This window comes from Perca flavescens, chromosome 23 (assembly GCF_004354835.1).
Source record: "Perca flavescens isolate YP-PL-M2 chromosome 23, PFLA_1.0, whole genome shotgun sequence".
In the NCBI taxonomy this organism is placed as follows: Eukaryota; Metazoa; Chordata; class Actinopteri; order Perciformes; family Percidae; genus Perca; species Perca flavescens.
In genome coordinates, this window is record NC_041353.1 from 5,273,002 (window position 1) to 5,296,359 (window position 23,358).

At 43.1% G+C, this 23,358-nt stretch overlaps 1 protein-coding gene across 4 annotated transcripts in view; it reads right to left on the bottom strand.

Moving 5' to 3' along the window:
* The window catches only part of celf2 (cugbp, Elav-like family member 2), a 229,123-nt gene that overhangs the window by 169,183 nt on the left and 36,582 nt on the right, over positions 1-23,358 (bottom strand). For all 4 annotated transcript variants that reach the window (XM_028570259.1, XM_028570256.1, XM_028570258.1 and 1 more), the window contains exon 2: positions 16,045-16,080. In XM_028570259.1, coding sequence (XP_028426060.1) covers positions 16,045-16,080 — 36 coding nt within the window. The remainder of the gene's footprint in view (positions 1-16,044; positions 16,081-23,358) is intronic.

Genomic DNA, 23,358 nt, shown 5'->3' on the forward strand with positions numbered 1-23,358 from the left:
TGTGCGCTTTCCTGACTGTCCAGTCCAGGATTTGTAAATGTTGACAGAGAAACTGCTGACATGTACAGCCACCAACGCGGACGGTTGCTCCCGTGCTCCGAGGACTCAGTTTCTCCCTTACTCGTCAGGCCGGGAAGTGTATTTTAACACCGTGTGACATTACAAATGGAAACTTGGAACAATGAGAATGCATATTTAGAGTTTGCTCAAAAAGTCTTCACTAGAGTCCAGGTAAACGACTCCTGGTCAATGTGTGTCTTTATTAAATCTACATATTCACGTTCCATCAAAGCTAAAAGTTGGTATCCTGACACACATTGATTTCATGCAGGTCATAGAATATCTAGAAGTACTGACTCAAAGGCAAATGAATAAAACGGCAAATCCAGTTAAATATATTTAGAAACTGCATGAACATATTTGCAAAAATACTCAACAAACAAGCTTGACTCGTTTCATTGTGAGCCCATCCCGTTGCCTTTAAAATCGGAAACCCAACATACGAGTACGAACCTGAAAATGACTATGATATGGGACCTTTATATTAGTTTCTTCTGACAAGGATCAGTTTGTAGGCCTGTATGTGTCTCTATCCGCCTGCTGCTCTAAACCTGCTGTCTGCACGTGCTCCTGTGTTCGAAGGGCTCCCGTTGGGGGGGCATATGGCGGCGTCTGGGAGAGACATAAGCTAGCGGTTGCAGGGAGGGGCAACCGGTGCCGTCCAGAAGCTCCATACTGTACGTGCCAAACGGAGCCCCCGTTGAAATCCTCGTTTGAACCCTTTGTAGGTTTTGGAGCCCCTTCTCGCCTCCCCGCTGAGCCGTGACATCATGGCTTCTGAAGACGAGCATCTTGTTTTTGTCATTCACAGGAAACGCACAAACTCGGGCGCTGACATCGCAGTAACTTCAGGCCACGAGTCAAACCGCGCTGCCTCGGTCTCTTTTTAAATTGGGTTTACAATTTAATGACCTATTTGTGTTTGTTGTTTCCGGCGAGTGCCTGCTTCCCTCTCTCTCTCTCTCTCTCTCTCTCTCTCTCTCTGTATTTCTCGCTCCCTAACACGTTCTGACAGCAAAAGGTCAATGCCCATTGGCTACATGGGGGGCACTGAGTGATGTAAGGGGTGGGGGGGGAGGGGGGGTTGTCATGGTAACATGCAGGGCTCGGCGAGGACGCAGGATGCTTTTTGTGCCCAAAGCCAAGGCCGGGACTCAAGCGGGATCAAAAGACTCGAGAGCTCGACCTGCCGGGGCAGAAGCGCGCTGGACTGGTGGCCGTTTTAATCGACTGACGGCTCGCAAACGGGAGGGGTGGGACTCGGGCAGCCATGCCAGAGAAGCAGATCTGCGCGTAAGGAAAAGACAGGGAGGCCTAAAGACAGTCGGTTGGAAGCCGCTCTGTTATGTTTGTGAGCCTACATTCTGCTGAGCTTGGCTTCATGTTAATAAAAGAGGGATTACCAAAGTCTGCAGGCTCCTCTTTGGCCCCTCACCAGCCGAGAGCCAAGGGAGGGTTCACTCCCTTCACCCGTCCTCCTCCCTCCTGCCATCCTTTGCTCCCTTTCCTTACTCTCCTCAGCATGTGGCTCACGTTCATCCCATTCAAAAAAAAATTAAATAAAAAATACACACTCTCATCTGCCTTTCCTCCTGTCTGTCTCTGTTCTATTTCTCTTTCTCTATTCTCGCTCCACTCTCCCTCTAAGTACAGGAGGGGAAAAATGCACCAAAACACAGATAAATTATTTAGATTTTTTCCCCAAAGAGAGGGGAAAAAATGCTTGACTCTGCAGTTTGAAAGAAAAGAGGAAAGTAGGGTAGTGTGTGTGTGTGCGTATGGGGGGGGAATAAAAATTGCATTAGATACAAGATTCCGCAATCAGCCCGTGATATGAAGAATTAATCTTATCTTTCACCGGCACACACGGACGAAGTAGGAGAGCGCCTCCAAAGACTTCAAGATGACAACGGGACGAATTCTCCCTTCCCATTACGCCGCGATTCAGCCATTGTGGAGGCCGACACCCGGCGATAAGCGGAGGTATTGTTGCCTTGACAATGTCATTACGGGACAGTAAACAAGCGATGCAGCGGAGGGTCGGGATAAACCAGGCAGGGCCAGGAGGTCACCGAGACAATCTGGAATGAAAGGATGCGAGACCCCCGTGGGAGAGATAAGATTCCTCTTCTTTTTCCTCTTCATCTATCTCTTTTCTGTCTCACTCTCTCTTTCTCTCTCTCTCACAAAGCCAAGGACGGGCATACACTTAGAACAAAGCCCCGGTACTGCCGCGCAATAAACTCCTCTGTACTCCCAACAGCCGCGACGCAATCTTCCCTGGAGGTCGTCCACGGGAAGAGGCTTAGGAGGCAGAATGGCTGCAGGATCATGGGCTATTAAGATGGGGAAATAGGATGACATTCACCCGGCCCCTCGCCCCCACGTTTTCCTCCACAAACCATTGTGCACGTGTGCAAACGTGAACAGAGGCTGCAGTCAGATTGTTTGAGGAGAAGCAGCTGTAAAATGCTTAGTACAAGTCAAACGACAAGTCTTCATAAGCAAACAACACGACGTCTGAAGTCACCGCCCTCGCCGTTTGAACACTTTGCTTTTGGTTTAAGCGTCGACAGGGTTACAAAAGCTGATACGAAGTTCTACGCTTAGGCATAATAAATATAATTTCAAGGTGTGCAGCTGCATTTGGCTATTGCTATTCATATTTGTTCTGGGATTTCACCAGGTCTTTAGAGACTCAGTGGGCCCTATTTTAGCGATCTAAGCGCACGGTGTGAAGTGCATGCCGCTGGTGCGTTTAGGGCGTCTCCAAATCTACTTTTGCTAGTTTGACAGCGGAAAAAAAGGGTCCGGGTGCATGGTTCAAAAGGGTTTTACGTAGGGTCTTCATTAATTCATAGGTGTGTTTTGGGCGTAATAACATGTAATAAACCAATCAGAGATCATCTCCCATTCCCTTTAAAAGCCAGGCGCGTTTGGACCTCGGCACATTGCTATTATGATGGCGGATTTGCACCGTAATATTTTCATTTGTAATCTTCTGCATGTTTGTGTGCTGCTGCGCTTCCCTGTGTGTGTAACAGGCATAGTGTGCACGCGGTGTGCACGAGCCTAGGCACAAGGGGATGACACGCAGCAAAGGGCAGCAGGTCGGATTTGAACCCCGCGCCGCTGCAGGACTCAGCCAACATGGGGCGAACACTCTTACTGGGTGAGCTAGAGGCCGCCCCAAGGAAAAGTTTTACTAATGCGCTGTTAAAATAACAATGAAATGCTGCATTATTGACTTTAGACCAGGTTTTTATTGGTGTGATCACTTCCCGCTGCCTCAAAATAGCAATACGCCAAGAATGCACCTGAACACACCTCCCTGTAAGACCAGCACGCCCATGGGCGGACAGGTGGTGCATTCGCTATTTAAACGATGCGGGCGCTGGACGGTATTAAACTAGCAAAGACACTTGTGTTGTGTTGGGCTCCACGCCACGCTGCGCCAGTTGCAAGATAGGGCACAGTAAGTCTTAAATAAGGCAAGCCCAAGTCCAGATGAGTTGAAATAAGTTGAAAATAGTTAAAAGTCCTATGACGTGCTGCTTTTTGGATGCTTTTATATAGACCTTAATGGTTCCATAATACTGTATCTGAAGTCTCTTTTATATAGACCTTAATGGTTCCCTAATACTGTATCTGAAGTCTCTTTTATATAGACCTTAATGGTTCCCTAATACTGTATCTGAAGTCTCTTTTATATAGACCTTAGTGGTCCCCTAATACTGTATCTGAAGTCTCTTTTATATAGACCTTAGTGGTCCCCTAATACTGTATCTGAAGTCTCGTTTATATAGACCTTAGTGGTCCCCTAATACTGTATCTGAAGTCTCTTTTATATAGACATTAGTGGTCCCCTAATACTGTATCTGAAGTCTCTTTTATATAGACCTTAGTGGTCCCCTAATACTGTATCTGAAGTCTCTTTTATATAGACCTTAGTGGTCCCCTAATACTGTATCTGAAGTCTCTTTTATATAGACCTTAGTGGTCCCCTAATACTGTATCTGAAGTCTCTTTTATATAGACCTTAGTGGTCCCCTAATACTGTATCTGAAGTCTCTTTCCCGAAATTCAGCCTTGGTGCAGAATTACAGCCACTAGAGCCAGTCCCACAATGAGCTTTCCTTAGGATGTGCCATTTCTGTGTCTGTAGCTTTAAATGCTATTGAGGAGGAGAGAGGCGGGGCAAGGTGGAGGGTGGGGGTGGTGGCCTTGACCAGCTTGCCATGGGCAAAGCAGAGAAAGGGGAGGTAACCTTACCACTTATGATGACATAAAGGGAAGATTCCAGATCGGCCAATCTGAGCTTTCATTTTCTCAAAGGCAGAGCAGGATACCCAGGGCTCGGTTTACACCTATCACCATTTCTAGCCACTGGGGGACCATAGGCAGGCTGGGGGAACTCATATTAATGTTAAAAAAAACAACTCAATGCTATGGGACCTTCACGCTTTCAAGGCAACAAATAGATGTCCTGTGACACTTTTAGCACCTGTAGTACACCTTGCAGTCCTCTGTCCTCTGTGGCCACAGGGGTCGTAAAAGTACTAATACCACACTGTAAAAATACTCTGTTACAAGTAAAATTCCTGCATTGAAATTGTATGTAAATATGTAAGTATCATCAGGGAAATATGCTTAAAGTATTAAAAAAAAAAGCAGAAATGCAGAAAAATCCTCACATTATAGAAACTGGAAATTATCCAAACAGTTCTGTCCATCAGCTAAGTGTTTAATCCGCTCATCATTTCAGCTGGACTTGCAGGCCGGAATATTGTTGGGTAGTTTAATTTATAATAAAAGATCGTATTTTATGAACTACATGTGTTTTGTCTGCTGTCACATGAATGTAGTGGAGTAAAAAGTGCAATATTTGTCTCTGAAATGTAGCAGAGTAGAAGTAGAAAGTGGCATGAAAAGAAAAGTGCAAGTACCTCCACATTTGTACTTAAGTAAAGTACTTGAGTTTATGTACTTACTTACATTTCACCACTGCCGCGTACCCATCTGCACCCCAGTACCCCAAATTTTTGCAAATTTTCATAGGCCGATACCCTGTCCAATTCGTCAGGTCGGTATAAACGCTGATACAAATAGGGTGAACTGGTTCCGAGCATCTCTAACACTTTGATATTCACAGGTACATTCAGCATTGCTGGACACAACCTTGGAAATAAGACACTGAGTAGTCCTTTGAGTAACTATTTATGTATTTGAAATGTTCTTTTTTTTGTCCATTTCTGAAAACGCAGAGAGTTAAAACGTCAAAATGAAATCGTACACAATATATTCACGGCAGGTGCGTAGGATCAGAAACTCTATACTAAACCATCTAAAAACACAAAATGTTTCCAGAGCATGGTTTGGTTGAAGAAAACCAAAAAACAACCCTCAAGGTTTGTTCCTTTAGAGCTGTAAAAACTATCCAGAAGGGCCGAGGACGAACAATAAATACGAAATATCTTCAGGTACAGTATACAGCAATATCTAAATAATAAAAAAAAAAAACCTGCATCATATCCATCATCAGATGTGACTTTATATCTGCCACTCACTCATCTGCACTCGCTCACAGCAGTTTGGTTGAGCATGGAGGAGGTGGGCAGGAGTGGTCCTGTTCCATTTGCAGACATTAGCACAGGGAGATTAATTTGTCCCCTTCCATTAGGTGGGAAAGCGGCCGTCATGGCTGCTCAATTATCCCTTAACAAAAAGAAAAATACACAAACAAACAGGAGCCATCCAAATAATAAGCGCTGCATGAGTGTGTGTGTGTGTGTGTGTTGCATCATAAGGATGCATAGGTGTGCGGGTATTGTTTGCATGTAGAGACGCTGGAAGAGGAGGAGTGTCTACGGGTCAGGTGCGGCTGTGTTTTCCACAGTGGCTGACGGCTCATTAACGGCATAATGTGCATTTTCAGCGTCTTATATTCGGCACCTGAAATGGGAGCGAAAGAGATGACGTGAGAGGGGGGAAAAAAAAAGAGGGATAGAAAGAGAGAACAAGGGGCTGAAGAGAAAAAGAGAGACGGACGTCGTCGTCGCCGTGTTTGGACTTGTTGTCTCTCCTCGTTTGCGAGGATTTCGACTTCATTAGAATTATAATGAACAGTCAGCGGGGCTCGCCGAAATATTTTGGGCTCCTTGGAAATAAATGAATACTAAAGCAAATCAATTCAAATCTGCCCATTATGCCGGTTTTCGGGGCTGTATGAAACATGCATAATGGGCCACACTATAGGCACACAGCATGTCGCAGGCGGACCTGATAACAAGCTAAAAAATTAGAGGATCATTTGTCATCATTTCCAGCATCGTAACATATTGTAAAATCAATTTCATATCCACTACGACGTCGACGAGCTCATGGTGACATACTGACTGACTGAGATTATGAAGGTGATGTTAACACTACAGCGGAGTCGTGTGGAATGTTGGTATGTTTTGTGTGTGTGTGTGTGTGTGTGTTTGGCTGTCGTGCTCCGCCGGTGTGATGATGTTGCTGTGTAGTGAGACTCGCTAATTGGCTCACCTGTCTCTCAGCCATCTGGAGCCTCTCAAAAAAAAAGAGGAAAAAAAAATAAAAAATACGCCACACTGACTTCCCCCAACAGCGCGCACACACACACACACACACACACACACACACACACACACACACACACACACACAGGCGTGCATATGTGCCTAAATACAGGAAAAGACAAATGTGGGAAAACAAGCAAATGTAAATGAAACAGAAGTAAGAGCCATGTCACACTCTTCTTATTGAAGGTTTTTTGTTGTTTTTTTTGCTCGCAGAAGTGATTTAAGAAACCAAAACAACCAGTGTGGTTCTTTACTCCGAGTAGTATGGTAATCACATGAACGCTTCAGAATTAACGCGATGATGATTAATTACAGCAACAACAAGGTTTCTGCTGGGTTAGAAGTCGGTGGTGAGAGCGAGCGTGCAATTCAGGACAGAATTACAATGCAATGCAATAATAACAAATGTTGTATTATAAATAAATGTTGTTATTGTGTGAGCAAAGCACTGGAATGTAAAGAAGACACACCCACGACTTCAGCCCCCCCCCACCCACCTCGAGAGCATCAGCTGGAAGAAAAATCACTCCACTATCCCAGAAAACCCTGGGGCATGATGCTATGATAGTGTGTTTTGTGTGTGTGTGTGTGTGTGTGTGTGTGTGTGTGTGTGTGTGTGTGTGTGTGTGTGCGTGTTGGAGGAGTCGGCATACCAGCCCCGTTTCAGGAGGATGGAAGACGCGACAAAGTGTGTGTCTGTGTGCTCGTCTGCGTGCACGTCTGCGTGCGCGTCTGTGGATTGATTTAGAGACTACGTCAACAGAACAAAGAGGTCAGGATATGCAGCCGATAACCATGGTAACCCCTGCCACTGCCGCCATCTTGGGAGAAAATGGTGGCTTATATGATAATATCATTATAAGTTATTATATGGAGTATGGAGTATCTATATAAAAGAGACTTCAGATACAGTATTAGGGGACCACTAAGGTCTATATAAAAGAGACTTCAGATACAGTATTAGGGGACCACTAAGGACTATATAAAAGAGACTTCAGATACAGTATTAGGGGACCACTAAGGTCTATATAAAAGAGACTTCAGATACAGTATTAGGGGACCACTAAGGTCTATATAAAAGAGACTTCAGATACAGTATTAGGGGACCACTAAGGTCTATATAAAAGAGACTTCAGATACAGTATTAGGGGACCACTAAGGTCTATATAAAAGAGACTTCAGATACAGTATTAGGGGACCACTAAGGTCTATATAAAAGCATCCAAAGAACACCATTTCACGGGACCTTTAAATGCAATTAATAATTCCATTTCAAATAGACAAAAATAAACAATATTATGAAAAGGGTAATCATTATTATCGCTAATATCGAAAGATCTCCAACAGCAAAAATAAAGGCCAATAGTGTGTGTGTGTGTGTGTGTGTGTGTAGGTGTGTGTTTACGTGTGTAATAGTTTTTATTCTCTCAGTGCCCAATGTGTTCCAGGTCAATGGTCTGAATCACACACAAAGCCACCCCATCCAAGCCACTGTATGTTCACCTGCCACCCAGTGTGTGTGTGTGTGTGTGTGTGTGTGTGTGTGTGTGTGTGTGTGTGCGTGTGCGTGTGTGTGGCCTGTCCACAAATTGAACCTGTGTCACTCGGAGAGAAAAAAAACGTTACTGAGAGAGAGAGAAGACAGATTGTGAAGAAAAGATGTCTAAATGTCAGTCCAGCTCTTTGCAGACCAGCCCCCCACCCTCCTCCTCCTCCTCCCTCTGTCCCTCCCCGTCACTAATAGTTCTTCATAATTCATGTGTTTAGATGAAAAATGGATGAACAGCGAGCATGACACGAGCACAGCCTTCCACAATTAAAAAACCCAGTGAGAATTTCAATCCCACTTTCCCCCTGCTGTGACAGTGGACAGAAAGACAGGAGAGCGTGTGACAATTTGTAAAGGGTCAGTTCACCCAAATCACCAAAAAAAAAAAAAAAAAACAGACTACATTACTTACCTCTTGTGGTATAAAGCCATGCAGATAGTTCTAGTTTCACATGCTCATGTTTTGAGATATCTGTCTCTGAGATTCATGCTAATATTCAACAGAAAAAATCTATTTAAATACAACAACAAAACACTTTGATTTGAGGCTTGTGGAGCACTTCGACCATAAACATCTGAAAGTATTGACGGGATGGCAGCGAATGTTTTAGACTTGTGTGACAAAATAATCTCAACTCATGGCCCGCTGAGATTTTTCAGCGCTTTCAACCAAATCCCAGTGTTCAACAGTGAATGGAACCATTTATGGAACTTAGCTTGATATTACTTTGTCACACATACTGCTCCCAAGATTGAGAATAAACCTCTATGAATTTCATAGGAGCTAAGAATGAATTGAGAGAAGCACTTAAACAGTGTAACAATCAGGCTTTGGAAATGTTTCTGGCTGAGAATCAGTGCGAGTTTGTGTTCAATGCCCCATCAGCAAGTCATGCTGGTGGAGTTTGCGAGCGTCAAATACGCACCATTCGAAGTGTGTTGGATGCTACTTTGACTCAAAGTCTAGGTAGGCTTGATGATTCCTCCCTGAGAACACTCTTTTACGAGGCCATGGCTATTGTTAACAGCCGCCCATTAACAGTAGATGGAATGAATGATCCCAACTCTGTTGAACCTTTAACGCCTAATCATCTAATCCTAATGAAGTCAAAGATAGCTCTTCCACCTCCTGGAAAGTTCGAGAGAGAGGATGTATACAGTACAAAGCGATGGCGTCGAGTTCAATATTTGATTGAGCAGTTCTGGAGTCGATGGAAAAGGGAGTACCTCCAGAACATTTCCACACGACAGAAGTGGCATGTGGCCAGGCGCAATCTCAGCGTGAACGATGTGGTCATTATAAAGGAAGACATCCTCCCAAGGAACCAGTGGCAGTTGGGGCGAGTAGTGGAAACATCTACGGATGGTGATGGCTTAGTGCGAAGAGTGAAAATAAGAGTTGGAGAACAGAAATTAGGAAAGTCTCCATCTAAATATTCTGTTATCGAGAGGCCCATCCAAAAGTTAGTGTTGCTTCTTGAAAGTGAATAGTCAGAAAGACTCATACAGAGACACACGCATAATTCATCAGATTAGCATAACTCTATGCTTATTTGCACAATGGTCCAATATTGTGATAGTAACAAGTCTATGTAACTTTTAGAATCATGTATGATTTATTTTGGTATTATAATTATCATGACATGATTGGTGGGAGTGTAAAAGACCACTTCTGAGTTTAATATGTGCTGTGGAGTTAATGAATAAGATGGGAAAAATATTTGTATATGATTGACCGGAAATTCTGTGTACCCGCAATGTTGAAATGTGTCCTTTTAGTGGCACCGTAGTTTTTTTTTTGCACAATGGGAGATGAGCTTTGAAAGGTAGCTGGCGGGTGTGAATGGCTCACAGCTGTTTGTGCCTACAGGATTTTTATCTGAGATTTTGTTTCTTTTATGAACTTTGAAAACTTGACGCCCGTTTCATGACGGAAGAAAGGACGATCGTATATTGTTTGCATTCCTTTGGGAGCGCAGCGAGGTACGATGGGTTTCCATTCATAGTGATTTATCAATTGTTTGTATGTTTGTATAGTCTATTTTGCTGCGTAATTAATGTTTGTAATCCTAAATGTTACGTAACGAGTTTTGTATCTGTGAAAACACATGTGTGAAATGTTTGTGCATTTATGTTTTCAATACAGTTTTCACGGTGCTAAGGTGATGATGAATTAACGAATGCTGAACGTCATGCTGGACTGGCAAACTAAATAAAAGACGCCTTATGCATCAGTCGAGACTCTCGTTTTTGGACCCAAGGGCTGTAACACTCACGTTTTCGATATGTATATCCTGCAAAGAAAACTCCCGCACGCTGTCTAACTTGCAAAACAGATTTTTAGTCTGAGGGGGTGGGAGTTTTCTTTGCAACTTTTGACCTGCTTGTCCCCCTCCGACCCACCTGCCTCACGTTGTAGATGTGCAAAGTATTTTTCTGTACTGATATGCATATCTTAAAACATACGCAAATAAAACCGGTACAATCTGCAAGGCTAGATTCCACTACAGGTAAGTGATTAAATACGTTTTAATTTTAGCGCGTACATTTTTGATAATATTAAACGTCTGTTACATTCAAGCCGTTGCCAAATGAGTTGCTACGAAGCTAATTAAGACTATCAACTCCACACAACTCTCTCTGTATCTCTCAGTATGGCTGTGTTCAGAAGATTGTGGCGTCCGGTGACTTTCCCGCGCAGAAACTCGAGATAATGACATCTTCTGAAGAGTCCATCATGTTTTTTTAATCCTCCGTATCCTCCTTGGCTACTAGCAAGGTGTGTGTGTGTGTGATCACGGAAGGCTTGTATCATGTGGACGCACCGACAGTTTTGCTGTCATTACTTAGCTATTCCTCATGGGGGCGGCAAAAAGTACGCACTACAGCTTTAAGAGCCCCTTCAGCAAGGCACCAAACGCTGCACTTGCATGCGTTTACACTGTGGGAATGTACAGCATTGCACTGCTGCTAAAGGAACAAGAGACGAGGAAAGACAAAGAAAGGGAAGAAGAGTGAGGTTGGAAGGTTTTTCATTGCTTTGAGACAAAGACGGTCCGACTGTCAGGCCTGTGAGATCATCAAATCGTGTGAAAGTTTGCGTCACCGTCCTGATTGGCAGAACGCATGACGCATCATGTTTTACTATTTGTATAAGTTCCGGTGCCGAATGAGCAAATTCTTCCCCCGCTGTCAAATGACGGCGCATTTCGTGCCAGTTCTGCTGAACTGGGAGCGCGTCTTGCAGACTGCTGCTCTCGTCGGACATTTTCTCACTGGGGGATAAATTAGAGCTCTGGAAGGAGCCTTTAACACTGATAACTGTCACTGCCGAGGAGAGAGAATACTCCAGCCAGTGTGGTTTCTGACTTGCAGTGAGCCCCGTTCATCCTCTCATAAATATTCAGATGTGGGGAAATCGCCGTGGCGAGGGACCGCTGTTGTCACGTGGCAATCGGGGGAGGCAATAACGGACGTGGCGTACCAGGACTCCACTTTGTGTGGATCCCTGTAATTACACTCTCTTCTGTCGATGTGTGCCTGGCTCTGTAAACAGGAAGCGTGTGTGCATTTGGGCCGCCCCTCGTGCCAAAGAGGAACTTGAGGCCTTTATAGAGCGGTTTGTATCTGTTCCACTCATGAGCCGATGCTATTCTATTCACCCGATTTGGGCATTTAATCGAAAGTGGCGCCTGTTTCCGTCCTCGCCCGTCTCAGGAGGTCCCGATTTGGGCATTTATTTATTGTGAAAGACATTCGTGAAGCCACGCTCGCTAATTATCAGCTGTGTGCCTTCAAAGAACATTATCAGCACAAAAGACCTGCAATTATACACACACGCTCGCACGCACACAGTCGAATACACACTCCCTTTATCACCCCTGTTTCCGCCATCAGCTCTTTCTTCTCCCAAACTGTCTCAGGAGGTAAAAAAAAAAAAACAAAAAAAAAAAAAACTCTAATCCATGTTGTCCTCCTTTATTTGCCCCTCTTTCATTCTTGACTGCTTTCCTCCGCTCCCTTACGACTCCCATGACTCTCTTCCCTCCATCCCTACTCCCATCTTCCCAGCCTGTTTTCATTTCCTGTCCTGCGTTTATCCATCCCCATCCTCCAGATTCCAACCCTCTTCTCTCTTTTTTAGCTCCCTTGTTTCCACTTTTCCTATCTCCTTCTCCCCCAATCCCCCATCCCCCACCCCCTACTCCCAGCTCCTCTTCCTCTTCCTGGCCCAAAACAGACACTTAAATAACGAGCCGGGTGTCAGTCAAACCGCCGGAGAGCTTCATTAGAGGAGGAGAGAGCACAGGATCAAATTATACGCGCAGTTCTCTTTTGTGTGATTTGTGTGTGTGTGTGTGTGTGTGTGTGTGTGTGTGTTTGTTTGCAGGGGATTTTGGGGGGTCGGCAGCGGCGGTGATGTCGGTGGTGAAGGCAGAGAGGAAGTAAACACACACTCCGGAATGACGCAGCTGTGTGGCGGATTAGCGTGTAACACACACGTTTGTGTGTGTGTGTGTGTGTGTGAGTGTAAGCTCCAGCGCCAGTCACAGCCTCGCCTGTTTTCTCCAATCAGAGAGAAAAACAAAAGCGAACTATTTTGCCTAATTATTCACAGCCACAGTCGTCGTCTCTTTCTTTTTCCTGACGCGTTTTGCTTCTTCTCCGCTGGCGTTCTTTCGCTCTGTGCTTGGATCTCGTTTTTATGATCTCGGGGCTGATTTAGCTGCTCTGTTTGCCTGTGAATACCATCAGGTGTAAGCTTTAGACTGATACTATTTGGGGACTTTATCATTCAAAATCAATATAATTTAATTCTGTTATGGGACAATGATGCACATCTTTGGAGAAGTGATCATTTTTCCGGCACTACCAAAGGCCCAAGTCCTTATTTAGAGGTTAAAGTGGTAAAAATGATAAAATGTAAAAAGTAAAAGTTGACTCTATAGAGCCATAGAGGTACTTAAAGGACTACATCAGTGGTGTGGCATTACACAGCCCATTACAATCGCATATTCTTTACATTACTGCAGCGTATCTTCCAAATATACACACAGTTTTTAAATGGATTTCTCACCATTAGCCATTAGATCCAGTTCATTTCATTACGGAATGAACATCAGCTCGCAGAGACTTAGAACTGACTTCACATAGATAATCTACCACTGTGAACATTTCGTCACTTTTGTGTTTCTGTTTTGTTTGCCACTGTATTGTTAAAAGAAGGGACCGCTTTGAAGAGACTGTAGACTGTATAAAAGATATGGAGGTAGCCACCGTAATGTCAACCATTTGTTTGTGGAAGCCTCGAGTTTGACATTTTGGCCGGTCGCCATCTTGGTTTTTTGAAGCCAGAAGTGACCATATTTGGATGGAAAGGGTGGAGCTGGGAAGGAGCAAGGGGTGGATCTGACTGAGAACCCGGGGACATCGCTGTGGCAACGACTTGTCAATCGCAAGGTAGTAATTTTACTCTAAATGGGACCATCATCTACAAACATCATGTTGTATTGAAGAAGACTTGAAAAAGGCGATTGAGACCATAAACTAGAAAGGTATTTTTTTCATACACTTCTGTACAATCAGAAGTCTTGTAGAAACCAGTGGAGGGCCCCCCTGCTGGCCCTTAGAAAGAATGCAGGTTTAATGTTTAATTTCCCGATGGCTTCACATTTTTCGGCCTGGAGGTTGACGCTTGGAAGAGACCAGCGGTGGAAGAAGTACTCCGATCCTTTACTTAAGTAAAATTAGAATACCCCACTGTAAAAATACTACAAATAAAAGTCCTGCATTGAAAATGTTACTTAAGTAAAAGTGTGTAGATATAATCAGGGAAATGTAAATAAAGTTTTAAAAGTAAAAGTAAATCTGGATCAAAACAGTTCCGTCAATGAACTAAGTGTTTCATCGTCTAATCCTTTCCGCTGTAATTGTAGGTCATTATATTGTTGGGTAGTTTCATATATAATAACACATTGTATTTTATAATCTACATGTGTTTTGCGTGCAAATCTTAATTTGAAAAGTAACTAGTAATTTAAGCTGTCAGATGAATGTAGTGGAGTAAAAAGTACAATACTCAAGACTCAAGTAAAGTACAAGTACCTTAACATTTGTACAAAAGTACAGTACTTGAGTAAATGTAAAACATTACATTCTACCAATGGAAGAGACATAGAGATCATAATTTCCTCTACACATTCACTCTACAAGTTTGTCTGCTAAATTGGATTTCCTGATAACATGCTTTGTGAATGTAGTCCTTTTGGGCAACCTACTCTCAAATTTGTGTACTAAGTGCACATGCAAATATAGGCCGTTATCTCAGAAGAGTCAAAATTCAAAACTAAAGTACTATTTGGTACAATATCTGAGACATAATATGAACCTACTGTGGTTTATTTGTCCTTTGTAATAGATGCAATTTCCCTGAAATACAACCCTTCATTCAAAAAAATACTCGAACAAAAAGAGATTCCACTCATCTCAACGACTACTCAGAGAAGCGCATGCACACAAATAATCTACTCGGCTACAGCATGAGAATTCATTGTCACTCAAGCATTATAATCTCACCTTGTTCTTATATGAATTATTATATATATACTCATAATGGTTAATGACCATAATAAAGCCACACCTGCTGATGGATTATGGATCCTATACATGCTCATGAGACGTTCCATTATTAGGTGGGTCATCAACACTTGCACCTGTAGTTCCTACTTACTAATATTTAACCTTCATGCTGTCCTCTAAACCCATTTTCAAAACTTGTATATCAGAAATATGGGTTTCTTTTTAACCAAATTACCCAAAAAGTAAGTACAATTGCAAGTACTTGATCACTACTTTCATAGAAGTTTGGGTATTCCATTTTATAGCATTTGAAAAAATTGAAATGGTTTCAAAACAGTCTCTTGACTTAACTTTGACATACACACGTCTGTGATTATCAATCAAAATAGGTTGCTCTAATATTAGTCTAAATAATTCATAATTTCAAAATTGGTATAATCTCCTAAAATTTCCAAAAAATAAGTGTAAAAGTAGTGGTAATAAGTTGGTGTTAGTAATGTTAGTAAATTAGCATCGAAAAACTGTGAAAATTGTGACAAAAACATTGAAAAAAGTGCCGGAAAAAAACAGGACAACAAGTGCATGGTCGACAGGATGACAACACAAGGGTTAAGAGAGTTGCAACAGTAAGCATTATTGGATTATAATCCAGATCACAAAGCATTATAGGTGCACTACAATTCTTTACGAGTGTTTGTATGATGGTAAATGCTTCAAACAGGTGAAGGAGTGTTCCTACACTCCCCCCCACCCCCACTCTACCATCTGTCCCCATTATGGAAGAAATGGGGGTGCATTGATGGTTTTCAAGGCAGGATATTCATCCTTTCCCTGTTAACTCTGCCTCGGATGAGAAATAGGTGCTGCTATTTTAAGATCGGCCCTTATTTAAACCTTCTCCCCCTCGCTTGATCCGTCGCTCTGTCGCCAAAGGGTTCGGTTTAATGACCCTCCTCGGCCGTAGATCTCAGCCGCGTCACATCTCTCCTATGCTATTTCTCTTTTCTCTCTCGCCTTATTTCTCTCTCTCTCTCTCTACCTACCAACTAGTCTCATCATCTTCCTCCCGCCCTTCCACATTGCCCCACCACCCCCCAACAACACTACCAACACCACTCCAGCGTTAAACACCTATTGATGTAGTCGGTGCATGTTGTGGCCTAAAGCCTGGAGATACACCGCATGTCTTGTTGAGGACGAGACCAAAGAGACGGAGTGTGTTGTTAAAAATGAATAAAAGATGTGAAACAGTACCTTTGTATCGGCCCAGAGAGGTCACTGGCGTCCTGCCTGCAAGACAAGAAGAAAACGATTTACTAAAATGTGAAAAAACAATGAATAATAAAAAAAGTCACATAAACACAAGTATCAAAAAACAATTCACTCCTATTCCATGTGAAAGCAGGGTTTTTGAAGAAGGTAAGCATCTCATTTACACTAACGCAGAACCATTTTTTGTCACTTTACACTGATGACAATCTGCTATCTATCTATACGGTAAGTGGGCATTTACACAGGTCTTTCCATTCATTTTGAATGGGGTTAGTGCCTTTAGGCTGCCGATCAGACTCGTCAGTGTGTTTTGAGGCGGGGGAAAAGTCCCGTACAGTAAAAAGGAAACATCACTGCCTCCATGGCTGCCACAAGAACGTTTTAAAAACACCAAACACAAGCACTAAACTGCCCAGGAGTTTGTGTAAAAACGGAATGTTTGCCAAACAACGAATCACAGTCGATCTGTCTCGCTCGACTCTTTTCTTTCTCTCTTTCGCCGTTGAGCTGCCTTCAAGTGCAGTCCGAAAACATGATCTATAAAACGATCTGACGGAAAACAGTAGTTGTGAAAAATAAAGTCTACTTGTGCTACATTGGGGGGGATAAAGAACACAACAGGACGTCACACAAATGGGCTGTTTCCTTGACGCTCCCCCCGCCCGCAACCCTGCGACAAATTGCCGGATTGCCGTTTCACTGTCTGAACGCAGCCTAAGAAATCTCCTCCGTGCTGGAAGTGACAAATATACTCTCTTTTCCAAAGCTACTGTCTTCTGAAGCTTACTGAATGTAATATCTTTCACAGTGCCTGTATAATGTTGTATTATGCTCAATGACAGACTCTGTGACCTTATTTCGATTTACTTTCCCTCGCATACATATAACACGAGGAAAAAGCATCGTATTGAGGGTAAAAAAATGTAAACTTGAATGTACGAGCTTTAGTGTGGTTTGCAGAGGTCCACAGGTTTGGAATTTAGATATCAGCAGCTATTACTTATCACATACAGTATTCTCACAGCGATGGGGACTACACTCTTCAGAAACTGCTTCTACTGAAACTTTACCATTTTGCATACGTTTATGGTAACAGTCAAAGATTACAATTGCATCATTTATATATGATGTCCCGTTGACTGCTGCCCATTTCCAAACAGAATATAGTCTGGAGCTTTGTAGTTATAACTTTAGTTCAACTTGGAACAACGCAAGTAAAACAGTTGGGTGCCAATGAAGGCAGTGTTTCTGGGAATATGATAGAAATCACAAGATACCGGCAACAATCAAACACACACACACAGACACACACACACCACACACACACACAGTGAGCCATCTAAATAATAAATTGGTCTTGTCTGTCCTTGGGAACAGAAGAGAAACTTGTTCGTTCCACTGGGTTTTCTCCATAATTCCCTGCTGTTTCCTTCTCTCTTCTTCCCTTTTTGTTTTATTCCTCCCTCCAATCTTCTTTTCCTCTTCCACTGCATGTAAATAAATTGGTCCCCAGACCCCACCACTAGACACTGTGTGTGTGTGTGTGTGTGTGTGTGTGTGTCAGCATTACACTCAATGCGACACAGACACACACCAACACACAATCCTCCAGAGCTCAGAGCTGCAACCGAATTAGCCCGCATTTTATGTCACAGAGGTAAATAAAATAATAATGAACTGCGGTCATTAACCACCGTTTGTGTCACTCTGTGTGTGTGTGTGTGTGTGTGTGAGTGAGTGAGAGCACGAGAGAGAGAGAGTGTGTGTGTGTGTGTGTGTGTAAGCGTATTATGATGAAATGCTGAGAAAAAAACTCCTTGCTCCTCCTGAACACAGTGGCCAATCACGGCTATCACCACTTTTTGCATTTCAAAGACACACTCTTGTCTGTTTCATCTCCGACCACAGAACACTCATCCTGTTATCCTCCTCCCCCCTCCCCTCCTCCCCCCCCACACACACACACACATAACGATAGCCACCTCTGCTTCAGTCCATTCTCCTCATGCAATGAATTATGAGCCAGGGTAAATGGAACATCAAACACACACTGTTCGCACTCAAAGTTATACACACACACATCTCATATTTTTGGATCTACATACATATGTACAAGCAAAACGTTTACACTCCATGGACCTCATTACTTATTAACTCGCTGCAGCTTTAATGTTACAGTTCCAAAGACCCATTATAAAACTTCATCAGAGTAAATGTTATTAGTATGACGACATTAAAGACACAGTCAAGCAACCAAGAGCTCCTCTTATTTACTTGCCATAAAGTTGAGCATGATGAAATCTAGAGCGACATGATCTAACATTTAAGACAGGTTGGAAGTTTAAATTTGTAAGTTTGGGATTTTAGGAAGTGCAATACTTGCTTGTTACGGTTTGTGTCTAAATATGACCTAACCTGAAACATTTTAATAAGTAATTTACTCTCATGTTCAGTGAAAAAGTTGTCTTTTTGTCTGACCATTAGGTTGAAATAACTCCACCTCTGTTTTTGTATAGTGACAGTATCGTTCCCAAACCGTGGAATTGCATTGAGAGCATATGGATTGATATACTTGAGCTTTTTGGAACTTCACTTTAATAATCAAGATTTGTTTTTAAAAATCAATCTCAGTGTGTTTTTTCATTGCTATTCCCTTTCTCATTTTTTATGCAGCCTACCTCTGCCGCACAATCGTTGTAGTGTTTGTTGTTATATAATGCCCTTTGTGCTAATAAACTAAACTAACTAAACCTGTCAGTCAAACAGTGTGGCCTCTGCTGTGACCGTGGCAACTTTAATATTTCTTTCTATGTCTGTTCAGTCACGCTGGCCATATCTGCCAATGCTAACTGCCCCATTCTTCCTTAGTTCTTCTAATAAAGCTAGACTGATGACAGATTACATGCTTCTTTATTGGTTTAGAACATTCCCCTTCCTCATTCGATTACCTGAAAAAAAGCTTATTTCATAATGTGCCTTGAGTGTCTCCTTGGAATGTTTGATCAGATTACAGTACAATAACGTGGTCATGTTGCTAACATTACCAATGTTCAGTGTTCCAATACCCTTTAAAATCCAATTGGATTACCTCAGAAATGCACTGGCACAAGGTTTTAAAACAAGGCTGTTTGCTGTAAGTTCATAACAAGTTCAGAGAAACACGGTCTTGAAAAAGCTAAATTACTGCAGGATCTTTATTATTGACTACTGTAGGTCTGAACAGTATTACCCTTTCAACATTTTCCACTTAGCTGCCCAACTACAATGCTACTAAAAAATTGTTTTTTAAATGAAAGAGACAATTATGATTTTGTTGAAAGCTTTCAGATGTGATTTCAACAGTATCAACTGCCCCTTGTTGGTCTGCACCAAGTCGAGCCGACAAGAGTTGGGTCAGAATTGATCACTGGGATGGAAACAGATGGGAAAACAGCATCCAGGTGGAAACAAGCCAGACGTATGCTTCACGACAGACAGCTTCTTGGCGCCCCGCGTACGAACCCGAGCACAAACTCCTGCAGGCGACTCGCCGCCGCCGCGGGCCTGGCGGAGACGTAAAGCGAAGCTGAAATGTGAGGGACTCCTCGAGCGACCGTGCCAGAGCCGTCGCAAAGACGGAGCAGGTGGCAGGACCCGGCAAGTAACAGGGGCATATTTGGACACACACACAGACACACACATACAAACACTCTGCATTAGTACTACATGAAGGGAGACGCTACGAGCCAGCTGTCACGACACTTTAAACACCATCGATGACAAGAGCATTCCCACGCTGGGAGCTTTTAAAGTGATGTCCCCCTTCTGTCTCTTTTTCTTTTCAACACACACAATATTGGAATATTGGAAATGACATGGATGCTTCTATTATGGTGTAATACACGAGATGCCGCGGTAAACCCTCGCGGCATTGGCGTTAATCCATTATCAATGACACAAAAAAAGGGAAGGAAAATCAGAGAATGACATTGCACATGCACTGCATTAACCGGGTTAATGTGTTAAATGTGCATCTGAATTTTCTTATTTAACTTATTTAGGCACAGAGAATCTATTCTTTTTGGTAGTGGTTTCCAATTTAGTCAGATTTTGGGTAACGTCTCCAAATTGCTTGTTTTTTGTCTGAATAGCAGATCAAAGCTGATAGATAGTCTGTTTACATTTATATAACAGAGAAAGGCTTCTTATTGTCTGATCGATAATATTCGGTCTAGTCTAAAAGGCCCTGAGGGTCTCTCTTTCCCCTCCAAAATGGTTCTGTCCTTCATCATCCTCCTCTCTGCAGCCCATTTGTGTCATTCTAACACTTCTGTCTTTCTCACCTGCCTCTCACATATACACAACCTGCTTCACATTCTGTACCCACAATCCCCAACCAATCAACACATCCAAACGCACACATCTTTAAAAGCCGATAAATACATTCACACACTTGACTTTCACACCCTACCAAGACTTCCCACTTCTTTCTTCGTCCTTATCTTATCTCCATCGCAGGTGTGTGTGCTAGTGTGTGTGTGTGTGTGTGTGTGTGTGTGTGTGTGTGTGTGTGTGTGTGTGTGTGTGTGTGTGTGTGACAGCCAGTGTCGCTCTGGCAAGCTGTGCCATGTTCTTAAGATGATGTCAGATGTGGGCTGCTGGCCCGCCTCCCGATGGATCTAAACTCTCCCATTGGAGGATGAGTCTCATGGATTGCCGTGCCAAAGCGCTGAAGGGGGGATGAGGATTGGATGAAACGGAGACCTGAGCGACACCAGCGAGCTGCCATTTCATTAATCATCCTCTGACTGATGCTGCATTCAGGGTGTATCGGCAAAGACACAACGCGGAGTGACTCAACGGTTTATAAAAGCACTGACTCAGACGCGGTTGTGTATGTGAAACCGCCATCAAATCACTATTTAAACCCCATTGTATGAATTCAAGCTGATTACAGGCTTCCATTCACCACCAGCGAGGGGACAACAAACTTTCTACTTCAGCCGCTTTCCTATTGGTTACACATGCTAATGCAGCATTGGCATTTCATAATGAAAAATAAACATCAGGATTGTTGATTTCAGTGTGGAAATTATACAAAATCAATGCTATAATAAAAGATTATTTCAGTCTATTCAATCAGCAATTCAAATGGAACTGCTCTACAGTTTGATGCAGGAATCGCTGGGAAATGGCCGTTTCACTGCAATACGCAGCAGTAAACCTGAACATGTGTGCTATAAAAAGGGTCTCAAACAAGTGCCGCAACAGGCTTCATTTATGTGTGTGGGTGTGTGTGTGGGTGTGTACAAGCAAGTGCATGAGTGTTAGCATGGATGCATGCGTTCATGCATGCATGTGTGACATATTGAGGACATTTAAATGCAGTGAGAGTAACGACCTAGAGAGCTACAGGGTGAACAAAAGGGAGAAGTGGTAGTAGAGTGTTAGGCCTCATTTACCTCGTGATATTTAAAGGGTATGCAGGCTGGTCACAGCGCGCACACACACATGCACACGCGCACACACACACACACACACACACACACACACACACACACACAGTATGTGTGTCTACATGTGTATGTCGCTTTGTGACCAGTGCAAATCGTACAACAACTTCAACTCAGCGAAGGAGAGACTCCTGAATCATCCATCATGCCTGTGGGGAGAGAAGAGAATACCTTCCCTCTTTCTGTCTCTCCCTCCTCCTCCACTTTAATAATAACCCCCCCTCCCCCCTCCACCCACCGACACAACACCCCGCCCCCTTGCCTCCTTTTTCTCTCCCCCCCATTTAATAACAGCGCAATAGATCAGCTCCATTAGCCCAGACCTCCTCACACATGCAAATGAGGCCAGCGTTATGGAGGCACACGTCACGCATTACTGATGGCGCACTCCCCGACCTGTCACTGCTCACAACACAATCATTTTGGAAGATTGTGCTGAGATGTAAATGTTCTTATTTATCTGTTATTTTTTTATTTTATTAAAATTTTATTAAATATGTTCAAAATAAACTAAAAAAACAAACTTCACGAGTGTATGCTAGAGAGAGTGAAAGAGAAAGAGAGAGAGAGAGTGTGAGTGTGTGTGTGTGTGTGTGTGTGTGTGTGTGTGTGTGTGTGTGTGTGTGTGTGTGTGTGTGTTACAACAGTGGCTAAATTGAGATGCATTAAGGTTTTGATTGGGGCGACGAATACGTTGCCAGTGTGTGTGGCACCGAGAACAAGGCCATTACCGGGTGGCCGGATGATGACATCGTGCAAAGTGAACATGGAAGGAGGACGAAAGGTTGGAGGAGACAGGATAGAGAGGGAAATTAGATGTGAGAAGTAGGGCTGCATAAAGAATAATCTGAATAAAAAGGTTGATTGTCATTTTTTCCAAATGTAGTCTGCAGTCAAACCTAATGGTACTGCACATTTTTCCAAGCTAGTGAGTTTCAAGTCACATAACGTTCACCTTTTGTGTTTATGTATGTCTCAAAAGTCATTTTACAATAGACTAATAGTCTGCATTTAGTTTTTGTTATGATGTGGTGAATACAGGTAACATCGGAATTGTTGATTTATTGAAGAGATACAGGCTTAGTGTAGCACAGCAACTATGACAGTCTGGCAGGGAATGAATGGAGGTGGGCTGGTATATATGATGAGGGAATGAGATGCAGGTGAGCAGGTGGGCGGGGAAGGTCAACAGGTGTGTAGATTGCGTGGGGCAATCAGGTGATGGTGGAAGGAGGGAAAGTCTGGGGGCACCTGGTGGACGACTGGAAAAAGGGTAATGAAGGCAATGTGACTGGAGAGGAGAGACGGAGAGACAGACAGTGACAAGTTGACTCATATTTAGAAACGTAAATCAGCCTGGGCCTCCATTTTGATAGAATTTATTGTCACATCAAATTGGAGTGCCGTCCTAGTAGCTTTATTCATGATTATTCATTTTTAGGATCCACAACCCAGCCTTCAACCTTCAATCTACATGAGTTGAGCGTGTCCAATAGTATTTTTTAAGTCACCTCCTATCCAATCAGAAAGCGATGAAATTGCACTATAAAATAATGTGACTGGAAAGGAGGGACAGAGAGACAAACGGTTGACTCCTATTTAGAAACTTAAATCAGCCTGTTCCTCAACATGCTGCCTATTTCATGACAAACGTGATGTTAAGACGCCTCCCCGCCAATCAGAAGGTGATAAAATTGCACTATAAACCTACGGATAGAAGGACGGAAAAAAAGGTAATGGAGGTAATGTGACTGGAGAGGAGGGACAGAGAGACAGACAGTGGCAAGTCGACTCATATTTAGAA